Consider the following 26,491-nt stretch of genomic DNA (forward strand, 5'->3'; position numbering starts at 1 on the left):
TAACTTTTCTGGTTTCTCCAGAAAGCCAGGTAACCAAACCTTCACTGCATTATTTTTATCTGCAGTATTTAGTGAATTAAGGGAGGTGGCTGGGGGGACTGTGACTCAGACTTTAAACTTTTAAATTGCACAAAGGCCATACTGCATAGACAATAAATATTCCTGCAGTAAAGGTGACGATTAAAAACTTAACAGTCTGATGCATTTAGGAGTGAAAGTACTGCACAGTTTCAGCTCAGAAAAACCCAGCAAAAGACAAGAACGAGGCTCCTCGTCACAACAACAACAACCGCTCTAATGGTGCCCTCAATCAAAGCACCTCATTTCAACTTTCACACCGCCCCAGAGCAGCACAGCGCTGACGAGTGGATTAATGGTTGTATTGAAACATTTCTACTGATGCATCATTCATAGGATTGTAAGCACTGTTGAATAAAAAGCCTGTTGTCTGAATACACTTTAACAAGTGTGAAGAAACCAACGGCAAAATACAGTTCAGCTTCAATACAAGTTTTTCAAATCAGGGATATACAAAGACAGAAATCAGAAGAAAAAGATGAGACTCAAGTAATGTAAATTCTTAAGCACATCTCATGGCATACTTTATATTTTTTAACTCCTCAAGGCCACTTTATAAATGTTAATCTTCAAAATTTTGCATTAACATTTTAACGAGTACAATTCATGTGCATATTTGCTATAATAGGCCTGTAACGTGCTCATCTTATGAGTAACAATATACTGTAAACAAAAATGTTATGAATAATATCCAGCTACATGGAAACATAAGATCCGCACATCTGTTTGGTTCCTTTTTATTACTATAAATCCATGACAGTCATTCACACAGCATTGCTCCTGAAGGTGTGGCTCAGTAGGTGAGGGTGGAGAACTAAGGTGAGAGGGCAGGTATACATATGATTATTAGACAACCAGATTCTGAACACATCATGTGTTACCAGAGTAAGGTGGATCATAAACCAAGAACTGAGTTGGCTAATTTTGTGGATAAGTAAAAATGAAAACTCAAGAAACTCTGTTTCTGAGCAAAAATACAGAAAAGTCCATGATATGTCTCCTAAATGATGAGTGTTCATCAGTTAATTGATGCAGTAGAGATAACATGTATCAGTATCTCAGATTTCAAGCTCTTATTTTGTTCTCAAAGTTCCAGAGACTTAGATTTGTTGTGCAGTTCTGTCATAATAAAGCTACACCACAGAGCGGTTACAGTGTGAACACTACGTAACCATGTAATCAAACAGAAGTTTCGCATCACTTCAGTCACGAAAAACCACTTTGCTGTTGGTGTAGTGTTTTAAAGAAGAGTGCAGCCTTCACCCAGAGTGTGCAAAACAGTTTATCATCATTTCATGTTTTGTAGAGTCTGATGAAAGTAAATGGGGCTGTGAGTTAATTTGCAACTGAATCGGGAAAGTGCAATCTTATTTAGATTGTGTCACCGGAGACCCATGGCTGATGCATACTTCAAGCTGGTCACTCGAGTTCCAGTCAGTAATTTTAAATGCTCATAAAGGTGCCTGGATGCCTTTTTCTTTTTTTTTCTTTCTCCATGCTCTCATTCCTACTCTCCTGATACAAAACCACGCATGTGTGCATAATAACCTGTCTTGTATTGTGATTATTCAATATACACCTTAAAATTAAGCTGTTTCTAGCTATGCTGATCTAATCACAGACTGTAACTGAAATCATGCCAGTAAAAAAAAAAAATACAAGTCAGGCTAATTTGATGTTATTTCGTTGTACAGAACATACTGAAATATAAAAAAGCAAAAGAAGCAATAGAAATTAAAAAATAAAAGCAATAGAATATACACATGAAGCAAAGAAAGAAAATACATGGCACGTTAAAGAGAGGGTATTGTGCTTTCCTGAATTTTAAACAAGTTTTAGCACTGGATGTAAATATCATAGGTTTGCAGATTTTCAATCAAGCAATCTCAACTGTCAGTTCCAAAAAACAGCAAAAGATCAGACTTGTTGAAATGATGATTTCAACACATAAGGATCTACAGACTGGTTCATGACACTTTGGGGTGGGCCTCAAACACTGAGGTCTGCACATAGCTCTATTGTGACAGGCCTCCAAAGGGCTGGCCAATCAGAGAAAATGTGATTTTTGGAGTGAGGAGCCTCAAAACAACTAAAATGAAGGATTTCACTCAGAAAGTGACAAATGGATCATCTAAGGGGCCGTTTACAGGACAACGGTTTTAGGGTGAAACACAAAAGTTTTGTTGTGTTTCAGCCTAACGTTTACACGGAAACGGCATTTCAGACGACCTAAAACTCAAACTTTTGAAAACGGCCTCCAGAGTGGGATTTTTCTGAAACGCTGCCGACACCGTTGCCATGTAAACAGTAAGCCAGCGTTTTCAGTGGAAACGCTGACGACACACTCCGCCTCGCGCGCACGCATACAACAGAACAACAGTACCGTTGTTACGATCGTCGTGAACTACTGTATTGTGCTTGTGCTGCTCAATCTGCTGACTGTTTTTATACAAAATGCGCATCTTTTGCTCCATTTTTTAACTTAGTATTCCCCAATACACCAGATGACCGGCTCAACTCTACTTCGGTGGAGATCTCCCAAAAGCGGCTTCTAGACAAGACAGTTATGGCACCACCTACAGGCATGGCATGCTTACTACAGCGTTTTCAGTCCATCAGCATTTCCGTGTAAACGCAGATTTTTTTAACAGCATTTTGGCGTTTTCAGATGAAACGTTGTCATGTAAACGGGGCTTAAAACACCAAAGCTACCAAACTTTATAAGTTTAGGCCTGCCATCCACACGAAAACACAGTTCTACGTCACTAAAAATGATGTTTTCTGAAAACTACAGCCAAAGTGAAGATTTTGTAAAACTCTGGTTTTGTGTAAACGCAGGGAAACTGAGTTCTTTGTTCTAAAACATAACGTAATGACAGGGGTCCATTCTGATTGGCTGGCACAGATTTTATGTCTGCAAAAACAATGCTGGATATGGGTTTAGCGTGCTTTAAGAGGCACTTAGCGGATTTCCCCAGTGAGTGTAGACAAAAGTATTTTTTAAAGCAAAGGGGGATGGGGTGACTGCTTTTTGAAAATATCTGGTGATGTGCAAGGCCAGAAAGTGACCTGAAAGTGATGTCAACCAAACCTCTTTGGAACAAAGAAATGCTAGCTTAAATTTAAAACCACTCTAAGGTGAGCAGTGCTCTCGGCAACTCATCAGGAAAGACCTTATGTTGCAGACTGGACATTTATAACTGAATATAAGCAGGGCCCGAATGCATGTCCAGACATCGGCAAGGAAAACGGTTTTATACAACTTTTATACAGCTATCTATTCAAGATGCGTGTGGTGAAATGCTGGAGTTCCTAAACTGCGTTGAGTTATTCATCGAGGTACTGGAGCATTGCTGAGGTACTGAGGCAAAGCAGCTTTCGTATTGTTTATCTTATTTTTGAGGTTTTCTACTGGGCGCTCTGACAGGCATTACTCTGTTCAAGATAGCCAAACTTTTTCTTTGTCTTTGTTTACCTGATTGACTCACTGATAAAAGCTCTTGTAATAAAATGTCCACTTCTTCCGCTAAAAAATATTTTTCTTGATCTTCTTTCAGTGACACCATTACTGCTCGCCAGGTTTATTGCTGTTTATGAGATTAAACATGCGCAGTTTGAATTTGTACAATGGAGTTTTCCAGGAGGTTCCCCTCAATTGCAATGTAATCCGCATCCGCTTTCATGGAGGAATCAGTTAACTGGCCGATTATTTGCAGTCATGCATGTGGCTAACGCATGTGGCCGTTCCATAACACAACATCAGGAATAATGGTCCTGTTTGTTTAATGACTAGAATTGCATACAGGCCCAGAAGGCTCAGTTTTTCTCATATTGTGTGGAAATGTGATGTTTCCATAACACAGCTGACGAATGAAGGCCCTGAAACTGAGTCACAGTTAAACATATGACTCATGCTGATATAGAAGTTAAATGTGGCCTGGACTCAATGGGACAATGGTCAGGCGTGGGTGGCTGCAACTTTTCTATCAAAATGCTACAATGCTAGGGGGCTTAATGTGGATAGCCAGCAGCAAACATCACACCCCAAACCTTGTTTATGGGTGTCTCTAAATAAAGTATTTCTAACAGGTCTTAATTTCTAATGAGGTATTAAGGACAAGAAACTGATAAGGAACTGAGAAAAAAAGAGTAGGTTCATTTTGCTGATTAGATGTACAGTATATTTATCCATGTGTGCCATCTGTATAGACACACAAAAAGTGAGCATAGGTAAAGCCTCTAGTAGAGATATGATAGACCAGAGCAACAAGTTGAGATGAGTGAGTGAAGCGTAAAGTGAGGAACAAAAAGAACAAGGCCTCTCTCTCCTTCACAGGAGAAATTGATTCCCACTGTGAGCTGTCTGTCCACAGGAAGGGATTAGGTCTCTAGCTAGTACTCTGTGACACACTCCACACACGTCACTGTGGCTGATCAGGTCTTAATGCCTATTCTGGATACCACTTGCCTGGTCAGGCATTGATGCCTGCTTCCTACTGTGAAGCCTACAACAACAGACAAATGATAGTTTCACAGACACACAGGAGGATGATCTTTAAACATTTCCAGTGCAAAAAGACCACATACACCAAATTTAACAAACTGTTCAGAGTGTCTAGTCATTATGCTCCTTCTAACCATCTTCCTTAATTCCTTTTATTGATGAAAAATAAAAATTGTGAATAAGTAAATGTTACAAAATAGTGCGTCTTAATATTGCAGCAAGTGCCAGTAAGCTGCAGTGACTTGGCAAAGGTCAGTCAACCAGGGGGTAACAAAGTTGCTAGTTAATGAGTTAATAGGCAGTGCAGAGGGAGGAGACAGGCAGCCTAAAATAACAAACACCTCTCCCTTTTTAAGTGTATCAGCTCCCTCAGCTGGGGCCAAAAGGACAAATCCTCTAACTGGCAACTAGACAGGTAACTAAACTCGAAAGCCAGTTAATAGGATCGGCTGTTACACTATTGTGTGTGTTGGCTGCAACAGAGCACTGCCCATTTGACCTCTGCATGAGGTCACATGGCGCACGGACACGGCTCCAGTTAGCTGCCGTAGCCCTGAGACGGTTTTGCAGCAACAAAGATAGAAAGATACCAACATTTAGAATTTAAGTTTGAAGTACAACTTCAGCCATTTTTCTTTTGATACTACTAAAATACTGAAACATTTTTCCCTTTGATGTCTCATGTACAGGTACAAAACTGGGCTTGGGATTTCAAAACATTTCAACTTAGCAGAGGCAATTAAGTGAAGTCAAATGAGTTTGTTACATTTTTACCTTTCTACGAGTGACTAAGGACGCGGTCACACTGGCCATCCAAAACGTGCCGTGCTTAAGCACGATTGCCCCCCTGCAGCGCCGATCCCCAGCTGGAGAGTACGGCCGGCGGTCACACTACCCCAATATGAACCAGACTTTAGCGGGTATCAACCAACACGCGCACAGGCCGCCTGCGTCATCGTGAAGCATTTGTTTACATGAAGCGCGATCTCATCAGAGTCAGCACAATGAGACACAGAGAGCACTGCTACAACTTTAGAGACTTTAGGACTTATATTAAGTCATTTTCACCCGACACAGCCCTCTAACACCCCGCTTTGTTTAAAATGATCGTCGAGAGATGCGCTCGCGGTGATTATACGTAATGGATCGCACGCGCTGTCCGGGTGCTTGTGCTCGTGCATGAAGTAAACCGTGCCGGAGCCCACCTCTTCGAAGCGTGCCGAAGCACGGAAGGGAATCGTGCTTGAGCACAGTACAGTTGCGGTCACACTGGCCATTCCAAACGTGCTTTATGGCTGAAGCGTGCTTAGGCACGGCACGATTGGCCAGTGTGACAGCGTCCTAAGACCACTTATTTGAGGAGGATTTGATTCTTCGTCTTCTCAAGCAATGGGTTTTTCAATGAGAAACAATTTTATAAACATGTAACAATGTTGCATGACCTAATGTTAACAAAAATCATACATATTTTATAAAACTGACTTGCAACTAGGCTATTTTTGGAAACACCCTCAGCTTACACATGCAAGGTGCCAGTATTTCTGTGTATTTACACATTTTGTTCTTGATACCCCTGTGGAAATTAACCAATTTTTGCCTTGCTCAATAAAAAAAAAATCACTTTTAAAAATCCTCTTGCTCTTCTCCTCATAATCTCCATGTTAGGTGTTGAGGAGACAATACATCTTGTAAGTGTTCGATACTTACTGCCCCAGAGAGGTATATCCTTGCTCTCCGCCTTCATAACTATTGAGGCCATTGTCATTGTGACTGGGATGGCATCAAAATATGAGGAATGAGGTCCCAAGGTAAGGATGGGTGCTTCTGCAGGCAACGCTCTCCGCCCTTTAATAGTCATCCAATGAAAACCTCCCGCAAACCACATGACCCGCATGATGATCTTCAGAATTATGTCCACCAGTCTGCAAAACAGATCATGTATGTGTGAGAGGGATTTTTCATTGAATATGCACATGAGTGTAATATCTAAGACAAAGAATAACACAGTGATTAAAGGCAGAAAGAGTTAAACAGAGTACTTTGTAGGGTTATTCTATCTGTTGAAATTAATAGAATGTATGTGCTGTGTGGTGTCAGAAGCTAAAAACATCATCCAAGAATAAGATCAGTTTTAGCATCCTGCGAGGCACCATTTCTTTTTTAATTATCCCTCTCTTCTTCAAAGGATGACCCTCTTTCAGACACATCTTTGGTCAAATACTAAACAGTCGCTTAGATTAATCAAATCAGGCCAAGGATTTGTGTAGAAAGCCATTAGGCAGCAGGCATCACTACAAATCACATCTTTCACAAGACCCTTTTAAAAAAGCACAGTGTGGGATTCTCTTGTATTAAAAGCAGGTATGATTGCACGCACACATTTAACTGAGCACTGATGTTGACTGGCTGAAATTCTTAAGCCTAAAGCAGCGTATTAAAATCCTTAACTATTTGCTGCTGGCAACTTGTGTGCATTCACCTGCATGTCTTTCCCTCTCCTCTTTAACCTTCCCCTGGGTCAAAGATAATTCTACCTCTCCCTTAAAGCATATTTCAATACGTGCTTTGCCTCCAACAAAGTCTCCTATGACAGTACAACACAATTCTCTTGCAAGTTTCTCAACCTTTAGAAATGTATCTTTAGTTTTTTTTAGGCTAGAGACAAGCATTTAACAGTTGCAGACCTGTAGCTTAGAAATACTTCTGGCAGTGAAGCTTGTACTCATATTGTTCTTATGTAAATAGTAATATTTTTCAACTTTTGTTTTTTCTTTAAATTTCTGATTTCATATTCTTCTTCTTCTTCTTCTTCTTCTTATCATTATTATTATTATTATTATTATTATTATCATTACTATGATTATTATTATTATTATATTTTCATTAGTATTATTACATTCTTGCACTTGTCTACAAGCTGCTGTGACAAAAAATGAATAAAGAATATTCTATTCTATTCAACTGCAGCTTTATGACTGATGAAGATGAGATGACCACATTAAATTGGGATTTTTTCATTCCAAACATGGAAATTTTGAGCATTTCAGCTCTTTTGTCAAGACAAGTTTACAATTAACGCATCAGTTAACTTTGAATAAAGTTGGCTTTTGCAAAACAAAGGGGACAGTATTTATGAACAGAGTGATCATTAAGGCAGGACAGTCGACTGAATGGAAGTCTTACCACTGGACACAGAGTCTTCTAAAGAACTAAGGTTGCTTATTATGGCTTACTGGACATATAATGTCAGCCAAGCAGGTGTATTTTAAAATTGAGACAGTGCTAGATGCCACCCACTATATTTTGAAAAATCAGTTCAAGAGGGTTCATATGAAAATGCATGAAGTCCCTCCTCACAACACATTACAGTTGGAGATGAGTACAGTAGACAAAATGAAACGCTACAACTAGAAAAAACAGCTGTGCTCCAACATGCGTGAGAAGACTGCCAGAGTATAATACCTGTGAGAGAAACGCTGATGTGTGTCATGACTTGGAACGTTGGTTGTCCCACATTAACGTTCATTCTGGTATTTCCTGACAGTTAAACTGATATTAATCACAGGTTAATATGTAGAACAAAGCACCCACCTCCTCCAGAGGCACTGGGGTTCAACGGTGGTCTCTGAGCGCCCTACTGAGGCCAGGAAGGCAAAAGGCCAAGCCAGCAGCATCATGAATGCAGCTATGAGTAGACGGATGGGGAACAGTGTGACTGTCATTAATGCAATCTGTAAGAGAAAAGAGGAAAAGTTAAGGAACACGTAGAAAAATACACTTGCACTTTCAGCCCTTTAGTAAACTCATTATCTCATTTAACTACCCAGGAACAAGAGGAAGACACTGGATACTTCAGGAACATGCGACAAAGACAGGGTAAAACTCATAAACAATCAAAAACATGAACCTATGGACATGAAGTAATAGGCAGATGTCACAATTGCAACCACTAACCAGAGAAATGTATAAAATTGGTGTGTAATATGACTTAAACAAGTGCTCATCTAGTTCTCCTGCATAGTTAAAACAGGCTGGAATGCCTCCTCTTTGGAATGTTCTTAATTTGAAAAATTTGCCAAAAGAAGGGTATTCAACATTTAATCTGATCTGTCTGTACTAATGTGCAAGGGCAAGAAAACTGCTTATTTCATAAAACCTTAACCTTAGACAAAGACAAGTTGTAAAGATAAAAAGCAGGGCTTGAAAATCAAAGAAAGAAAGAAAGAAAGAAAGAAAGAAAGAAAGAAAGAAAGAAAGAAAGAAAGAAAGAAAGAAAGAAACTTCAAATCCGACATAAACACAGGCTGTTAAATGTGATGTTTTCTGCTCACAGGTTACATTATGGACCTTATATAGAGCATCGGGGGAGTAATACCAGTGCTTCACTTTTTACACAGTTTGTCATGTTACAGCCTCATTGCAAAATGAAATAAATCCTTTTTTTGCTCAAAATCCTACGCACAACACCCCATAATGATAACATGAAAAAAGTTTCGCTTTTTATTTATTTATTTTTTTCTTTTTTTGCACATTTAACAAAAAAAAAAAGACAAAGACATCACATGTACATAAGTATTCACAGTCTTTGCTCAAAAGGATAGCAGGCGTTCAACCAGGATGTCTCTATTGCTGTGTTCATCTCTTCCTCATTCCTGATTGGTCAGTTCCTGTTGCTGAAAAACATCCCCACAGCATAATGCTGTACCACCATGCTTCACTGTAGGGATGGTATTGGTCATGTGATGAGTGGTGCCTGGTGTCCTACAAACATGACGCTTGGCATTGATGCCAAAGAGTTTAATCTTTGCCTCATCAGACCAGAGAACTTTCTTTCTCATGGTCTTAGAGTCCTTCAGGTGCGTTCTGGTAAACTCCAGGCGGGTTATCATGTGCCTTTTACTAAGGAGTGGCTTCTGTCTGGCCACTTTACCATACAGGCCCCCCTGTATGCCTCCCCTACTTAGTCCGTGTTTAGAAATGAGATCATGTACATGTATGAATTGAGATTTTATTTTTTTAATAATTGATTGTTGTCCAACTCAAAACAATCCTGTCTTGGAGACACACAGACAATTCCTTTGACTTTATGCTTGGTTTCATGCTCCGACATGCACTGTAACCTTTAGGACCTTATATAGACAGGTGTGTGTCTTTCCAATCAACTGAATTACCACAAGTAGACTCCAGTTAAGCTGTAGAAAAATCTCAACATTGAGGCAACGACTGAATACTTATGTAAATGTGATTTCTTAGGGTATTTTTATTTTAAATACGTATTCAAAAACTAAAAAAAATTTAAATGTTCATGAAGTCATTAAGGGTTGTGTGTAGAATTCTGAGAAAAAGAAAGGAATTTATTCAATTTTGGAATGAGGCTGTGACACAACAAAATGTGGAAAAAGTGAAGTGCTGTGAATACTTTCCAGATGTATTGTATGTTTATGAAACTCTGTAATAAGATGTAGTAGCATTAACTAGTTAGTGTTACAAAACACAACGTGTTCTTTATTGGAACTGACAAAACCTAGAACCGTAATGCTGACTGTTTACTCTACAGCTTTTCATGACTCAGTGAGAGCAGCACTTATCTTATGTCAATATTTGTACTGATAGCAAACACTACTGGGGAGCATGAAGTTGTCTTCACTATCTTATCTTATCCAGAGAAGCTTCTAGACTGACAGTTTTCTCGTTTTACGTCAGTCAATTTAAAGATTGATGGCTAAACTAGTGACAGACAAACACATCTTTGAAGCCATAGAGCTGGTATAACATTAGCAAAAGAACCAAGTCTTTTTATAATACTTTGGACGTATTTCTTCAGTCAAACAAATTCTGAGAAGTACATCTGTTAAGTCCTTCTGTTTACATTATAGCAGGGTTATCCATTATATATGTGCTTCATAGGGGTTGGAATAAAGGAGAAACATAAAACTACCTTGCACTAATCTTACTATATCAATGTTTATCTTCATTCTTTCAAACGCTTACCCAGGATCCTCTAAAGATACATGAATTCATTACATAAATCTACCCCACAGAGTTCTGTTCCACAACGGTATAAATTGTATAGTTTCACATAAGAAAGACCAAACAACTGACTAAGTAATGTGCTTTTTTACTATCCTAAAAGGTTTCTTACAGGAATGCTTTAGAGCTACTGTATAATGCATCTGTTAAAAGATTTATTCAGACCCAAAGTATGAGAATGCATGAGTGTCACTTGGAGTTAAAATAAACGCAATGCTGCAAAAGCAGTGAGGATATTTACACTAAAACATTTTCAAATGAGTGCAGTAAGACTTAAAAGCAAATAAAAATGTATCTTAAAGCACTTGAAGAAATTTATCAAAGCTTCTACTGTGAAGCTTAGATTGTATGTTAAGCTGGGCTTTGTGATTAAACACAATATCTAAGAGTAGTCTGGTTGAGCAAATCTCTATTTTCAAGGTGAAGTCAATTTTAGGTATTTTCAGCAAAATGTCAAACAGCTCTTTTATAAATTATACAGGACTCACACATTTCCACTATTTTATTATCAATAAAGTGATCAAGGTAGAAAATAACCTGACTGTTTTATCATTATTCTGTATAAAAAGATGAGGAGAGCAAGCTATTTGAGAATGAGCAGATGTCTTTTCTATTGTTCAAGTCCATGGGTCTTGTATTTTTTCAATGACAAACCAACAACAGGTCACGGCGAGTCATGCTTTCTGTCTTGTTTTATGAACTCTTCTCGACCTAACACTCTGTCAAACAGGAAGTTGTGCAAAAACCTTCAGACAGAGTACAGCGTTTGAACTGAAACCTTTTAAGGAGAGCACAGGTAAGGTGCGTGAGCTTCCTGTTTTCAGACTGCATGATCATGATGTTCATGCTTACAAGTCTCGACACTTTCCTCTCTGAACTCTGTCCAAGGTTAGAAAGCAGCTGAAGAGGCAAGTTCAGTTTCACAACCCCAGGGACAAGGTTGTTGTAAGGTTTTGGTTGTGGCAGTTTCACCTTAAATATTGACATGACATGTAAATATCTGATGGCTACACCTTCAGCTCACCTTCAGTGAGAGGGAGTTAAATACTGTAAGCCTCGAACTGCACGTTGACCTTCTGTCTGCTGAACATACATAACTACACCAGTAAAGAACAGATCAACTTCCCTCCTCTGAAGCCAAGTCAAAGAAAAGAAATTACTTTTTTTGTTGTTGTTTTGTTTTGTTTTGTTTTGCAAGAATAGGCTCTAGGCGACTATGCAGCCACAAAGATTTTGATCCAAAAAGTAGGGGGAAAAAGAGGAATGATAATCAGGCTTGCCAAAGCCAAGCTAGGAATTAATTAACTTTAACTTGTACAGTTAAAGTTAAAACACCCTATGACAATTAACCAACTTTTGATGATTTAAGGCTACACTGAGTTTGGCTGAACGCTAAAAAGCCAGTTGATGAACACCCAAAAGTTTCAAAAGTTGTTTCCAGATGTAAGGACACTTACAAAAGAAATAGTCAGACATGTCAATGGTTGTATTTGTGCCCCCCACACAAAAATGTGAAACATAAAAAGTAAAAGTCCTTTTCCTCTCACTCTTGTGGTCAACAGCACAGAGTCTATATATGTGTGAAAACACCAGTTAGGCATGGGAATTACCAGGAACGCTTCAAGTATGCTGCAACCTCTAATTTGCCAGGCCTGTAGCCTGCACTCACAGGAAGTGATGGAGTTTTATGGTCTTTCACAAAGATTATTTACATGGCTTAATCCATTCAGAAAAAAAAAAAAAACATATCGGGTGCTGGTGTGACAGAGAAATTATGTTGTGCGCCCTGCGTGAGAGTTTGTAGCTCTCAAGCGGTTGGTCCAAGGTTCAAGTCCAACCTGTTGACTTGATGTCCTGTGTTCTCTTAATACAGTCACTAAAAAAGCCTGAAAATAACACTTTCAAAAGGTTCACATCTATTAAAAGAGTAAAAATCTTATAACTAGCCATACACATGGTCTGTAATTATATTGCACTCAAAAATATTTATTTGCCAATCAACATCACAATAAGTTTCCAGTCAAACATCACAGTAGTGTTGTCAAAAGTATCATTTTATCGTTAAATATCGATCCTGAAATTTAGCAAACGATTCAATATAAAGTTTCCCTACGCTAGCTTACGCTGAATTCCCGCTGTAGCGGCTCGCACCGTCACTCCTACTAGCCACTTTGGCGTTTTGAATTATTTAATTGTAGTTTTCTGAAACGGCATCTGAAATACTAAACCCATTGCAATATGAGACCACGGCACTACAACTCCCATGAGCACTGCCTGCACACAGTGTTTGCTCACTGGACGCGCTCGTCTCGAGCCTGCGTCTTGGACAGCCTGACCGCTTCCGATTTAAAACACTCACGTCTTTTTGGCTCTCTATTGTAAACAGATGCCGGGGTTTAAGTCACAAACTAGCGCCGAAACTCCTGTAACTTTTTAAAGTGAGAGACGTTCATCGGATGGAGCTCATTTAAACTCACACTGCACCGATCTCACCAGCAACACTCAGGAGGAGTGGAGGAGAGGAGAGGAGGAGAGGAGAGGAGCGCACATAGAAAAGAGAAACTGGTCACAGATACGAGGAGCTGTAGGAACAATATTTAACCCTCCTAATGTACAAATATTTATCACAGTTATTTGTAAAAAGTTTACTCTGGAAATACTGTAAACAAACCAAATCATTCTAAATAAATGAAACTTATGGCCCAGTGTGACTTATATCTGCTGTTTTCCTCTTCATGACGCATTTTTTTCTTTTGATTGATACGACTTTAAAAAAATGTATAATTATACTACCAAGTGACATAGTCCAGACAGTATGGTACCTCCAAATACAGTTAAGTGACTTTTGAATGTTTGACAAATATCAGAGGCCTTTAAATAAGTGCCCTACCTCAGTACAATTGCACTGTTTTTTGTTCTTTCAGTTGCAGCTAAGTAAATGTGTTCTGTACTCTTCTGTACTGTTCGTTAAATAAAAAGAGAAGTTTTTGCACTGAAAATCCCTGTGGTTGCGTGGTATTGAAAATCGTATCGAAAATCAATATTTTTCAAAATATTGTTTCAAAGTTAGAACTCCAGTATCGTGACAAGCCTACATCACAGCACACACAGTACCAAAAGCCGCCAAGCATTGTTTTTTATTACGGTAACTGCACCAGTAAGTAAACCACTCTGGCTATTTTTATGCCTCTCAGCAGGAAACATTCACATATCAACTCGCTTTTTGAACTCACAGATGAACCTATAGTTTCTGTTGCTTGTCTGTCAGTCAACAAGAAAACTAGTTGGTGGACCTATCACCCTTGTCTCCAGTCTTCTGAGTTTCAGTTCACATAAAGCCTTCCTCATGCTGCTCGAGATGTGAAAGTAAGATCACTGCAACATGCTGAAAACACTTTTCCTCAGTTACATCAGAACAACTAGGAAACTCAACTCCATCACTTCATGACCCACTTTAGGTTCAGCACTTAGTGTTTACAAGAAACTGGTTTTTAAGTGCTAAGCCACTCCGGCTTCTATTATGTAAAGTTATGTATGTATACAGGAATGGAGAGGGAAAACTTCAATCAGATGTCATTGCTGCAAAAAAAAAAGTATTGCATACAATACTTTGCCATTGTTGAGGCCAACTTTTCTCTGAAATGTTAATGTGCACATTTAGTAAGACTGCAGAGAATGAACCAGGGGGCTGTAAGAGGTCTGAATGAATAGGCTTTGTTCAGTGCTCATTAATAACTTTAGAACTTAACTGTGCTGGCATTAAAGGAGTAACCAGAAATCCTGTCTTTCTCTTAGCTTTGATCCTCCTGGTAATCTATCTCCCTTTATTGGCCTCTTTTGAAGGAGCTAGAAGGTCAAACAATGTTGTGAACCTCCCGAGGTCACCTTTCTTGTTATTGTGATGAGCTATACTTGTAAGTGCCATTCATAAATCTGAGACTCAACCATTCAACTCTTTCTGAAAATGACTCACAGCTATGTCTCAATGTTTGCCTCGTAACCTAGAGACTCATCGAACTATTTTGACGGCCAATGAACATTTAACTAAGTCTTTTACCGATTTATAATTGCAGGATGCACCATTTGATACACATCTCTGATTGATACAGCTGATACTTGAATAACTGCGAATAGTTCTTTTCCAGTTTTGTAACTTGGTTATCTCTTTTTTTAATCTGGCCAATGAGGATATGATGAGGAAATAAGTAATCTGTAAATTATGGTACAATTACACATTCTACTGAACCAGGATCTATGAAAGGGTAGAGTGGATATGCACAGAAACAAACGTGCACACTTACCTAACTAAGCTTTTCAAAGAGTTCATATGAGGTGAACTACAAAGAGCCGACATGTGCCTCCAAATTTATCAGCAGCCCCAGTTTAAAAAGAACAAGGCTGTGATCATGATGAGTAGAGGTCTTCTCCATTGGCTCATAATGCCACATGTTGCAATATTTGCAATGAAGAGCCAATTTTGTCTGTCTGCAGTGCAACATCAATCAGATAGATGAATCCTTTCAATTACTGTGTTGTAATGGCTGTGCAAGCAGCATTCAAATCATACATTTCTCATGGTTTTTGGAGCTTTGAAGGTCAAAAATATAAATGTCTGGAAGCTTCAAGTTGGCAGCACGAGAACACCTTTTCCTGAGAGAAGTCTGAAACCTTTAATCTGATTATGAACAGCAATTACAGATAGCTGGGCTGCATCAGTGTCCTCTGTGCTGCAAAACTATAAAATGCAGAGATGTAATTAATCCGTCTTCAAAGAAGCTGGTGTGCAAAACACAGCTCCGAAGTTTGCCTGAGGGGAAATAAACACATGACTGACAGTTTCCCGTGCAGTTTCCAAGCCTTCACATTAACACGTGTTGGATGCTGGGACGCACCGTGATGACCAACAAAGCTTGAAAAATGTAAGAGTAACTACAAGCTGTGCCTAGGCTTTACAACACGGCATATTAAAATGCTTCGGAATCCCATTATATATTTTTAAACGCCCCCAAGAAAGAAACATGCGACAGTGTAAAATAAGATGTGACAACAGTTTTAGAGCAACAAGCTAGGCCCGTGGTGGACAGGCGGCCATGCTCACATAGCTGTGTATCATATAGTGAATAGTAAGCGGATTCCTGGGAGAGGAGCACTGATGCTCACTTAGAATGAACTTATACGTAAAATAAATGCAGTTGTTAGACGTAAAGAAATGAATTGGAAAAGGGGTTGTGGTCTTTCTTGCACTGAAGCGGAACAGTAAGAAAGCAAGATAGAGAGGGAAAGCAACATGTATATAGCCACGGTTAGCCGACTAGCTAACACTAGCTCAGCTGACTACATAGAATAGGAAAAACTGCAAAGTTAAATGATGCTGACAACCTCTCCACTATGTCACACTATTGTGTTAATGTCAAACTACTCACCGAGCAGCGTGTGAAAGTAACTGTACGAGAGTAAAGCATAAGCAGTGATTTTTTTTAAAATTTACCTTTGCCTTTTCCAGAGGGCTGAAATTCAAGACGTGCACAAAAGGGTTTCTGATCGGAGGAGCTTGGTCCATCTTTTTCCCATCTCCTTCCACCGCACACTGTCTGTGACTCGGCAACCTCATTCTTCAAAGGAGTAACGTGGGTCGAGGATGAAGCTATATTCTGAATATTCAAAACGTACTCTGCCTGAGAGGATACTCTTCCCGCAAAACGCAGTTCCCCTTCTCCTCTTCGCACGGTGGCTAATTAAGGTGGCAGTGCGGGGTTATTACCGTTATCTTTCTTTCCTGGACTGCATGGAGGGATAATGGTTAGCTCAAGGATTAGCAAGGGGTATTTGAAGTCGCCGATATCTCTCTGCCTACAGTGCGCAGGTCGCCTTCCTCCACACCGTGTTCCCCAATCAGTCCGCTAGCTAAGGATGCTAACGGAGCCACGATTCCTCATCTCTGCCAGAGCGCATGCGCAGGACACATCATTTGTATCCAACTTCATGTGAGTGGAAGGATGCGATGCTGCCTTCACAACTCCACAAGATATCGTATTTTCGAACTTTATACACATGTTAAGTTGGCTCAGGGTAAAATAAAAGAAAATAGAGCACGTTTCAAACTGCACAAAGTGCTGGTAAAACGTTGGTAAAAGAAAGATAATTTCAGCGCTGTAAACTATAACAGCATGGACACAAACATCTATCAAATAAACACATAAACAAACAAAAAAGAATGTCTGAAGAGACAAAATTAAAATATCTCACATTCAACATTCTTGTGTCACGTTTACGGCACATATATTTTAAATGTAATTTATATTGTACCTTTCCCTAATATCTTACATGTCTGGAAGACGAAGCATTGGCCTGAAGTTGTGGAACTACTTTGATATAAGTGTCTATTTCCAAAAAGTTCTAACATTTAAATTATTCAGTGTTGGGCTTTGTAAAAGTTGCTTGTAAAAGCTAATGATTTAAAGATGCAAAATTAAGATCATTGATTTATCTGTGTCTGTATAGATTCACAGCTTTGCAAATGTCTACAGAACATCCTGTCTTTTTGCAATTCAGAAATAATTAACTACATGTTCTTGTGAATATGTTATCCAATGTCTTTACCTCTTTTTCTCTATCTATCTATCTATCTATCTATCTATCTATCTATCTATCTATCTATCTATCTATCTATCTATCTATCTATCTATCTATCTATCTATCTATCTATCTATCTTTAGACTACTGTGGTCACCAAGGCTGCTAATAAAGAGGCGATACCGCCTTCTTTGCTGAGAACAAATGAAAGGTTAAACTATTATTAGCAGATCAGAATGACTGTCCAGCTCTTGCAGCAGAAGCGTGGGTGTTGTTGAAGTTGGTGTTTATTATTGGACAATCAGGTGAAAATGCATTGTGGGCCATGGTTCTTAGGAGCATTGTCTGTCCCCTAAGTGCATGTATGTATGTGTACCCATAGGTAATTGAGTGGGTGTCATATCCAAAGTGCACAAGTGCAGTCATTGAATCTGGAAAATTACTCATCACAGCTACACAAAACATTATCCATATATATATATATATATATATATATATATATATATATATATATATATATATATATATATATATATATATATATATATATATATATATATATATATATATATATATATATATATATATATATTGTGTGTTCTGTGTGTGTGTGTGTGTGTGTGTGTGTTACAGCTGCAATACAACAAAGTGCAAATGCAATGATCACATATCTGTTTTCCAGATATTGCTGCATCCCTTGTTATAGTTTTCAACCCATTCAAGTTTCAGTGATCAGTTAAACGTTCTGCTCAGCAACAAAGACGATAAACTTGAATTTCCCCTCTGGGGATCAATAAAGGACTATCTTATCTTATCTTAAACCCTTCAGTATGCTGTTGCCTGTATTATTGGGCATGAAATTCAAATGGCTCTCATATTTGGTTAAATGCTTCCCTCCAGTGGGGAAAACCTCACATTACATCCAGGGCAACAGTTATACATAATATGCTGTAACATTACTTCCACTTCATCATGTGAGTACTTTTTTATGGACATAACCGCACACTGATGTACAGAGTCACCACTTATAAACCACATTAACCACTTGGTTATACGTTTCCACCCACACTTCCATAGATACTGTAATGTAAAACCAGAAACAGATATAACATGTACTTTGTTCTCAGTCATCAGTTTTTCCAGAAAATTTGAATAGGTGGTTGTTGCTGTTGGAAGAAAACTAATTTGGTCCACTAGGATAGAATTTGTGGGGCAGTAAAATTTATTAATGAGTTCAAATGTATTAAATAAATTATTTCCATGGGTCTTGTAAATGAAGAAAATACAGTAACATTTTTTTATAATGTTAGCTGAGAGGATATTGAGCTAAAACCATTTAACAGTTGATCATTGTTAAATCAAACCCTGTTATTAATGTTATAATAGGTTGTGATTATCACGACCTCTTGATTCTTAGAAATTATACTCATTCATTACCTTTTGTCTCAGCTTCTTTTCAAAACATTTTAAGTTCAGTTCTTATTTACAGCACTTAACTGTAAAAATGTGTGTTAAATGTTTGAAATGTATCTGGTAATTTGTGTATTTTGAACATATCACTCAAGTCAAGTTTTGTCATCTCTTTAAATCACTTTAAAATGAAAATTTTCTTGTTGCATATTAAACGAAGTCTTTTCAGTTGGAAAGCCTGACATCAAAGTGAATCATAACGCCAACCAAGTTGACACTAAAGTATAAAGGAGAAACCAATAAAAAATGTTTGTCTTTATGGCAGTGCTTTATTCTTTTGCTGACTTGTGCATGCACAGCAGTTTGTAAAGTCTCCTTTGAGATTGAGTTCGTCATTTCCAAACCTATTGATTAGATTTCATGTTCGTACAGGTACTGAAGCATGCAGTGTGAACAAAGGGGTTGTATTTGAGATCCTGTACTTTATTTATCACACTTGATTTCTCCTTGTCCTCTCAGCAATCCAGCTTTTGCTCATGGTTTTTGTAATTGCAAGTATGTCAAGACCAGTCAAACTTACATCCATGTACATGCACATTCTGCATTCCGCAAGCACACACATACTAATGCCTCAACTTCATATTTTAATTTGGATGTAGAGCATGTAGTCAAAGTGCCCTGTGGGCTGACCATATCAGGTCGTGACATTTGCATTTGACAGGAATCACATCAGACAGGGTTAATACTGGAGAGGATGGAGGGAAAGAAAAAGAAAAAAAAATCAGAAAAGGTTCCCCCCATTCTTCCCACATCCCCTTTCCTCTCTCTTTCCCCCTCCAATCTCATAGCTGAGGTGCTTAAATTAAAAAGGAAGAAATGCAATTTAAAGACATGGGGTAAACAATCACAAAACACTTGTTTCTGGAGGAGACACAATTTCCTGGTGCCTTGTCCAATTTCTTATGGCCTGGAGGGCTGCCGCATGCGTTTTAACACCTGGTTCTACACTGCTGATTAAAATTGTAATGCCAGTGTTGAATCAATCCATATGACATTTTGGAAATACACAAGTATCGGGACATTTTATATATACAGCATTTTTTCTGTTGTTTCATTTGGAAACTGAAAGGTGCAAGGTGGCACTGGGTGTCACTGCTATGCCTTCCAACTGTTTGAAGGGAAAAACTTAAAAGGGCCATTTACAGTGCTGTGCAAATCATATACTGCGCCAATTAGGACTTTATATATTTGGTTTTAACAGCCTCTCTGTATCAGTCGGCTGAGATTCAATGGTTTGGAAAGATTCAGATGAGAATCTGGAGAATTTTGGCTAATATCTTAGGTGTTTGTATTTACTGCCAATGCGTCTTTGAAATGGATCCAGGACTGAAACAGATTTAAGCATATGGCCAGGTCAGCTCATTGAATGTGAATACATCTTGCTGGAATAAAACAAGTGGAGTTAAAAATAAAAGGGAAACACATAAAGGAGAATATTGCGGACACACAGTAGACAAGGTCAGGAGTTGAAAAATAATCTTAAGGCAAAAGAAAAATTGAAAACAGTTTTAGAGCTGCAAGAAAAGAACAAAAGAAAAGAGAGAGAAAGGGAACAATGTCCAGATTTTGCACCCCTGTTGTATCACCGCCCTCAGGCCAAACATCTGAGGCAGGGCGACAGACAGACCGATGTTTGCTTCACTCCACCATAATGTTTTACCAGCCTTGCGCCCATGTCAATCAATGGTCGGCATGTTCCAAAACATATTCAACACACAAAGAGAACACTTTGGCTTGAGGAAATGGATTGTGCACAAGATTGGCAGGGGACTCTCTGGATGTGTCAATCACCAAAGGCCCTTTGTTTTACCTCTGTCACAAGCTTCAAGAACAAAGACGTTTCCTTTTGTTTTATACAACATATGTCTTTGAATGGGACAGAGCCACATGAATCCTTTTTTTGTTTTGTTTTGTGTTACATCCGACTGCAGGAGAATACACTTTCTTTCAGATAAAAAACATCAAAGTCTAACACTGCAGCTTTATCCCAAAGAGGGGATTTTATGTATCCCTCAGAGCTAATCTACACATTTTATGATGTGCCGACAATGAGTGTAGGATGAGGGGGGTAGGAGTAGGTTTAGGTAGTCAGATTGCTTGCATTTGAAACCACAATTTCACACGACAGACATTTGAAATCTGAGAGAGCTTCTCTGGCATGGAATCTAAGCGGCTTCTCTCTGTGTTTTTTCTTCATCTCTTTCCTCTGCTCTCTTGTTGTCCTTTCTTCCTGTCTGGCCTCTCCAGGTGCTGCGCTATCTCACTGCTAACACAGGAATCCGTGAGCCATGTACATCCTCGGCCCTTTGAAAGGGGAAGCCACTTTGCTGCTCATCTCAGAAAGCACCTTCCGTCGTCCTCTGTGTTCCTCAGGGAGATGAAGGCGGCTGCTGCAGTAGAAGAGCAGGGTTTTTGTAACCAAAGCCACATGCTGGGCAGGACAGCCAGTTGTAAGACAAGAAAGATCTTTGTGGCGAACACAAGTGCTTGGCTGTCCTCTTGCATGCCTGTCTGTCGGCAGTACTTGCCGGCCGGACACCTGTACAGCTGTAATTGTTCACAGGCAAAAACAAAGACGTGCCACACAGGGGGGCGTGTAAGGAGGGATTAGACAGGCGTGTGTTTTATGTGCCTGTGTTTTCATTGCGAAGTATTCAGTAAGAGGTTCAGAGTGGCCTCTTTTGAAGGGGAATGTTTGAGGGGGAAAATCATCACCCTCCATCTCTGGAGAGGCCGCCATTCAGGAGGTGAGAGTGAGGCCGGACAAATGAATGTGACATGTGACACTTTCAGAAAATGTTGCTGGAATATTCAAGGCATGACCTTTGACCTTTAGAGAAAGCTTGACCGTGACCTGTGCAAACACTGAGTGGTGAAATGTTGATAAACATTGTATTTTCATCATCACAAAGACATGGTTAAAGAAAGACAAGACTGTAAAAAGTTGTAACACTTGAACCCACTTCTTTAAACACTGCTCTCTCTACTTTTGTCTTTTATAATCCAATTTTAGGCCATTTTACTCATTTTAAAAGTATTAAATAGCCTTGCTGGTTAGAGATGTGCTGCCAAGCCTTTAATTATTCCAGAGCTCCTGCTTTTAATGCCACATGTGTTCCAAACAAGCACTGATGAGAGAACGTTCTGTCTGTGTTTCCCCAAAACTTTTGCACACCCTCAGAATTTTTAAAATTCAAATTTAACACCTGTTTTAGGGTCTGACTTTTCACCTGGACCAGTTTTAAATCTGATATTTATTTTGATTCCTTTGAGATAACTTGAAGGGTTTCGGCATTTGAAGTCTTGCTGCTGCCTCTTCATGGCCTTCATTGTGAAATGAGATTATCAGCAACAAAATACTTGACTTATTTTGTCTACAAAGAATTTAAGTGTCTGTGTTTGGGGGCAGATTTTTGACTTAACAGTCTTTAAGAGTAAAATTGCCATAAATAGGTTTTAATGTTAATGCTGGCGTGGGAAGGAAGGACAGGATTGTGGGGACGAAAGGGCTAAACTTTGTGTTTATTTATGTCATTTTAATATCATGTCATTTTAATATTTGTCTCTATTGCACATTCATGTTCATTTGTCATGTTCAGTTTTTTTGACTTGCAAATTGCACATTCTATGTCTACTCAGTGCACTACTTTTTTTTTCTTTTTTTAAAAAACTTTTTGTAACTTAAATTGTGTATATATCTTTATTCTAATCCGTTCAAAGTTGTTTATTTTAATATTGTAATCATTATTATTTTCTCTACTACTTAAGTTCTATTTTTTCTACTTTTTTAATATTTAGTGTTTTTCTGCGCTTTTTCTATTCACAATTGTACAAAGATAGTGCAGCTTTAACCGAAGTCAAATTCCTTGTATTCTGGAAATACATGACGAATAAAGCTCATTCTGATTCTGATTCTGATTCTGATTAATTGGGAACCAGATTACGCATCATGGCACTGACAATGTTAAACCAAATGTAATCACTCTTGGTGAGACAACTTGAGAAATTAATCAGAGTATGGACAGTTTTCTTGTGAGCCTGTGTCAAATTATTTGCGTCCACAACACATCCACATTTTGGCAAAGCCGTATCCTTATTACTGTGGGTGATGGTGATCATGAGAAAAGTTTTACTCAACCTGGAAAACAATTTCTTCCAAGGGGGGAGGGGGGTCACCAGAATCAGAGTCTAACCTGGAAACTCCTCACAGTGCCTTTAACTTTCAGCTGCAATTGATCTGTTTAAGTCTTTCAAGTCACTGATTTCTTTTCTTTTATTTTATTTTAAAGATTTTTTTAGCTCTATTATTTGGTTTTCTGTTTCCAATTATACACAAATCCAGGTAAAGAATACATTCACTGCAAGAACTGAAATCTGACCAAATATGAATATCTTTGTTTCATTTTTTTTGTAAGACTTGACTTAATAGACTGAATGTCAGCCACATTTAACCAGTATGTCCTGAAAAATGTTTTTTCCAGATATTAAAAGACAAAAATGAGGCCTGAATTTCTTGTGGGAAGTACAAAAACTTTTCCTTCTTCACTAACAATTCAGGCCTTATTTTTCTTAAATGTTATAGAAGGCTGTTTTCTTGGCTTGTCAGCTGAATGAGCTATTATCAAGTCAAAAAATATTCTTTTTTTTAAAAAAAAATGAGACAAAAACACTACAATTTCACTTTTTGCAGTGTGCAAGTTTGTGTGCAAGGTGCTCAATGAATGAATGCAGATGAGCTTTGGCAAGTTCAGAAGAAAGTTGAGCTTGTTTAAAAAATAAAATGAAGAGGTCATGGCTTTGGAATGTGACTAGACGATAAACAGCAGGAAGAGGAAACAGATAAACTCTTGCATGCTTCCACACACACGCACACACATAATTACCCTTGGCTTGTTGTATTATCTTTAAGTGTTAGCTGACAGAAACCACTGATCTGCTGCTCAACATGTGATAAGGTACCAAAGCATTTGTGACCCATGTCTGTGTGTGAAGAGATGCCAGAGTTTTATATGAATACAGCAGTGTCATCTGATGGTCATTTATATCCTATGATTTCACTTTTACACATTTTCACATGTGGCACAAATCTTTTCTACAGTAAATGAGAAGCTTACTGAATCTTACATTGCACCATTGTGATACTCTGGTTAGGAACCAGATCTCTAAACAAGAATCACTCTGGTTTCTGTTGTAAGAAACAACACTGACAACATCACAGTGTGGCAGGTGTTATGCTTCATTATTTAGTGGGAATAATCCATTATGTATATGATTTGGCTTAAATGATACTCACTAAAAGGCATACCCATCACTGCAGTGCTCCAGATCCAGTGTCAAATGTGAGGCTCACATTTACTGTAGACAAAAAACCACATTAAAATCCCTCTTTCTAATGTGTCTTGTGTATGTCAGCCACAGATTTATTACTGTCTGTTTATTTGCGGTTTCAGATAGATGACTGCAATACACAGTGGACCATTAAAGAGGTTGAAATGAAATACGAATAATATTGCAACGTGAGAGATTAATTAACTGATATTTCTCACTCCACTGGGAAATTTTTTTGTTACTCTTTACAACCAACCAATGTCTTTAAACAAGACATTTTTAGCACTTCTCAGGTGACTGGGCTTATATTTTATATAACAAGACAATTTTTACTAAAAATAAGACACAAACACTTGCTTAGAGTCAAGATTTTGCAATGTACAGCTAGCAGCTGTCAAAAAACACTCTGCAGTGTGAGCAGAGATATCACATCACATAATATCCCAATGAAATTTCTTTTGGAAAGTGTCTGCATGACTCCCAAATCACAACATGTGTTCCCATTTTTTTACTCCTTGACTCAGACAATTCTGCCATGTGAAGTTCTGTAAAGCAGATTATGTTTAATCTAATTGTTTTTTTTTACAGCGATGATAAAGATATTAGAGCAGCAGGATTTTGATTTCACTCTCTCTTTTCCTAACAAGTGTTTTGTCATTTCATCATCTTTTACAGGGCATCTGGAGTTCAAATCTCTGCAGCAGTAGTAAAAACGAAGAAAAGGATTTTGATGACACAGGGGGATTGCAGGCAGTTATAAAGAGTGATAAAAAGTAAAAAGACAATACACTGGCATGTTGCTGAGAAAAATATATCAAGAGTTAAGAGTTTGGAATGAGATTTTAAGTTGTTAATGAATTCATGTTGCTATGAAACTGGACATAAATTTAAATTCAAGACAAAGCAAAATCACCATTTCATCTGAGTGATCATCACTCATCAGTCAGGTTGTCCTCACACATAATTTCAAAATAACCTATTATGTCTGTAACATTGTGTAAAATGGTGTTTCATGATTTGTATTTTCTTAAGTTTTCATGCACATGTGCAGTTTGAACAGTATAATTGGTCATTTACAATGTCAACAGTGTCAGCATATATATATTATGAATTATGTCTTACCAAACTGCCACAGGAGTTCATGATAAGCATGAAAAATGTTGTAGAAAACAAGTCAGGACAGAAATGGTCACTCTCTTTCACCCAGTACCTCAACTAGTTTTTGTTCTTGCTACAGCTTTGCATATCACTTCACCTAACATCACCAACACTACTGTTTATTGTGATAAGTTTGAGGCTGGCTTTGCCCCAAACTTACCACTACCTTTGGTTTGAAAGAGTTTTGTTGTTTGGAGTGACAGCTTTTGTTAATTCTGTTTCAAATATATATAATAATAAAATAAAAATAGAATAAAATAAATTAAATTAAATTAAATTAAATTAAATTAAATTAAATTAAATTAAATTACATTAAATCAAATAAAAACAAATTGAATTAAATTAAATTAAATTAAATTAAATTTTAAAAATTTGAAATAAATAAATAAATAAATCTTAATTTTGTAATATTGATATTTGTCTGTATCTGGATATTTGAGTTAGCTTCAAGTGGCAAGTGTCAAACATTTTTTTTTTTTAATGATTGTTGTTGTTGCAGTACCCACTGTGAGCAAATGGAGGAGCTCTAGTGATTCTTTTTGACCACTTGGGAAGACAGCTGGGAGGACCACAAGAAAAACAATGTGTCCATGTGTGTGTATGCATGTGTGTTAGCCTACTTACTGTATATGTACAGTATGTGTTTGCTCCTGCACAAATATGCAGATGCCTGTGAGAGCATGGGCTATTTTTAATTTTGAATTATTTTATTGATAGCACCATATCTTGGCCAAGTTTTTATTTTGGCTTTAGTTTGGGGATTTTAATTGGCTGCTATATTTGAAAGAGGCTAACACTGACGTATTCTGAAATACTCTAAGAAACCATGTTAGGATTATGCTAACATGTTTATGGAGGAACACACCAAATATTGAGATAACTGAAAATGCTATGGACCTTTGATCAAATAGGAAAGGAATGAGGACACCTGCTGATGGAAAGCGGGTTTAAGGATTACATGGTGTCACTATCTTGACTTTCAAGGAACTTTGATGGTTAAAAAAAGTGAGCAGGATTTCTTTTTCTTTTCTTTTTTTTTTTTTTTTAACTTAGTTTTTCACTTGATAAGGACAGAATGAATTTGTCTCTACTGCTTCAGATGTAAGCATAAATAACTGGTGATATACTAAGTCACAGTTGTCATAGATGAAAACTATGTGTTATACAAAGTTGAAAAAAGAGAAACACATCTTCCAGCAGCGACACAACTTATATGAATCAAAGAAAAGTCAAAACAGACATTAGAGTCACAGAGACACACATATAGTTAGGTCAATGTGCATTAAATCCTGCAAATGGGGTCACAAGTTCAATATTGCTGAATTAATGGCTAAGAAAAAGATAATCTAT

At 38.0% G+C, this 26,491-nt stretch overlaps 1 protein-coding gene across 1 annotated transcript in view; it reads right to left on the minus strand.

The window, feature by feature from the left end:
• LOC141800918 (lysophosphatidylcholine acyltransferase 1) overlaps nucleotides 1-16,547 on the minus strand; it is a 31,254-nt gene extending 14,707 nt beyond the window's left edge. The window contains exons 1-3 of the mRNA XM_074683776.1: nucleotides 16,101-16,547; nucleotides 8,174-8,313; nucleotides 6,290-6,504 (exon numbers count right to left, since the gene is read on the minus strand). Coding sequence (XP_074539877.1) covers nucleotides 6,290-6,504; nucleotides 8,174-8,313; nucleotides 16,101-16,223 — 478 coding nt within the window. The 5' untranslated portion in view covers nucleotides 16,224-16,547. The remainder of the gene's footprint in view (nucleotides 1-6,289; nucleotides 6,505-8,173; nucleotides 8,314-16,100) is intronic.
• Nucleotides 16,548-26,491: the final 9,944 nt, after the last annotated feature.

This window comes from Halichoeres trimaculatus, unplaced genomic scaffold (assembly GCF_033239565.1).
Source record: "Halichoeres trimaculatus isolate MK-OKI-2021-1 unplaced genomic scaffold, fHalTri1.1 fHalTri1_scaffold_12, whole genome shotgun sequence".
Lineage (NCBI taxonomy): Eukaryota > Metazoa > Chordata > Actinopteri > Labriformes > Labridae > Halichoeres > Halichoeres trimaculatus.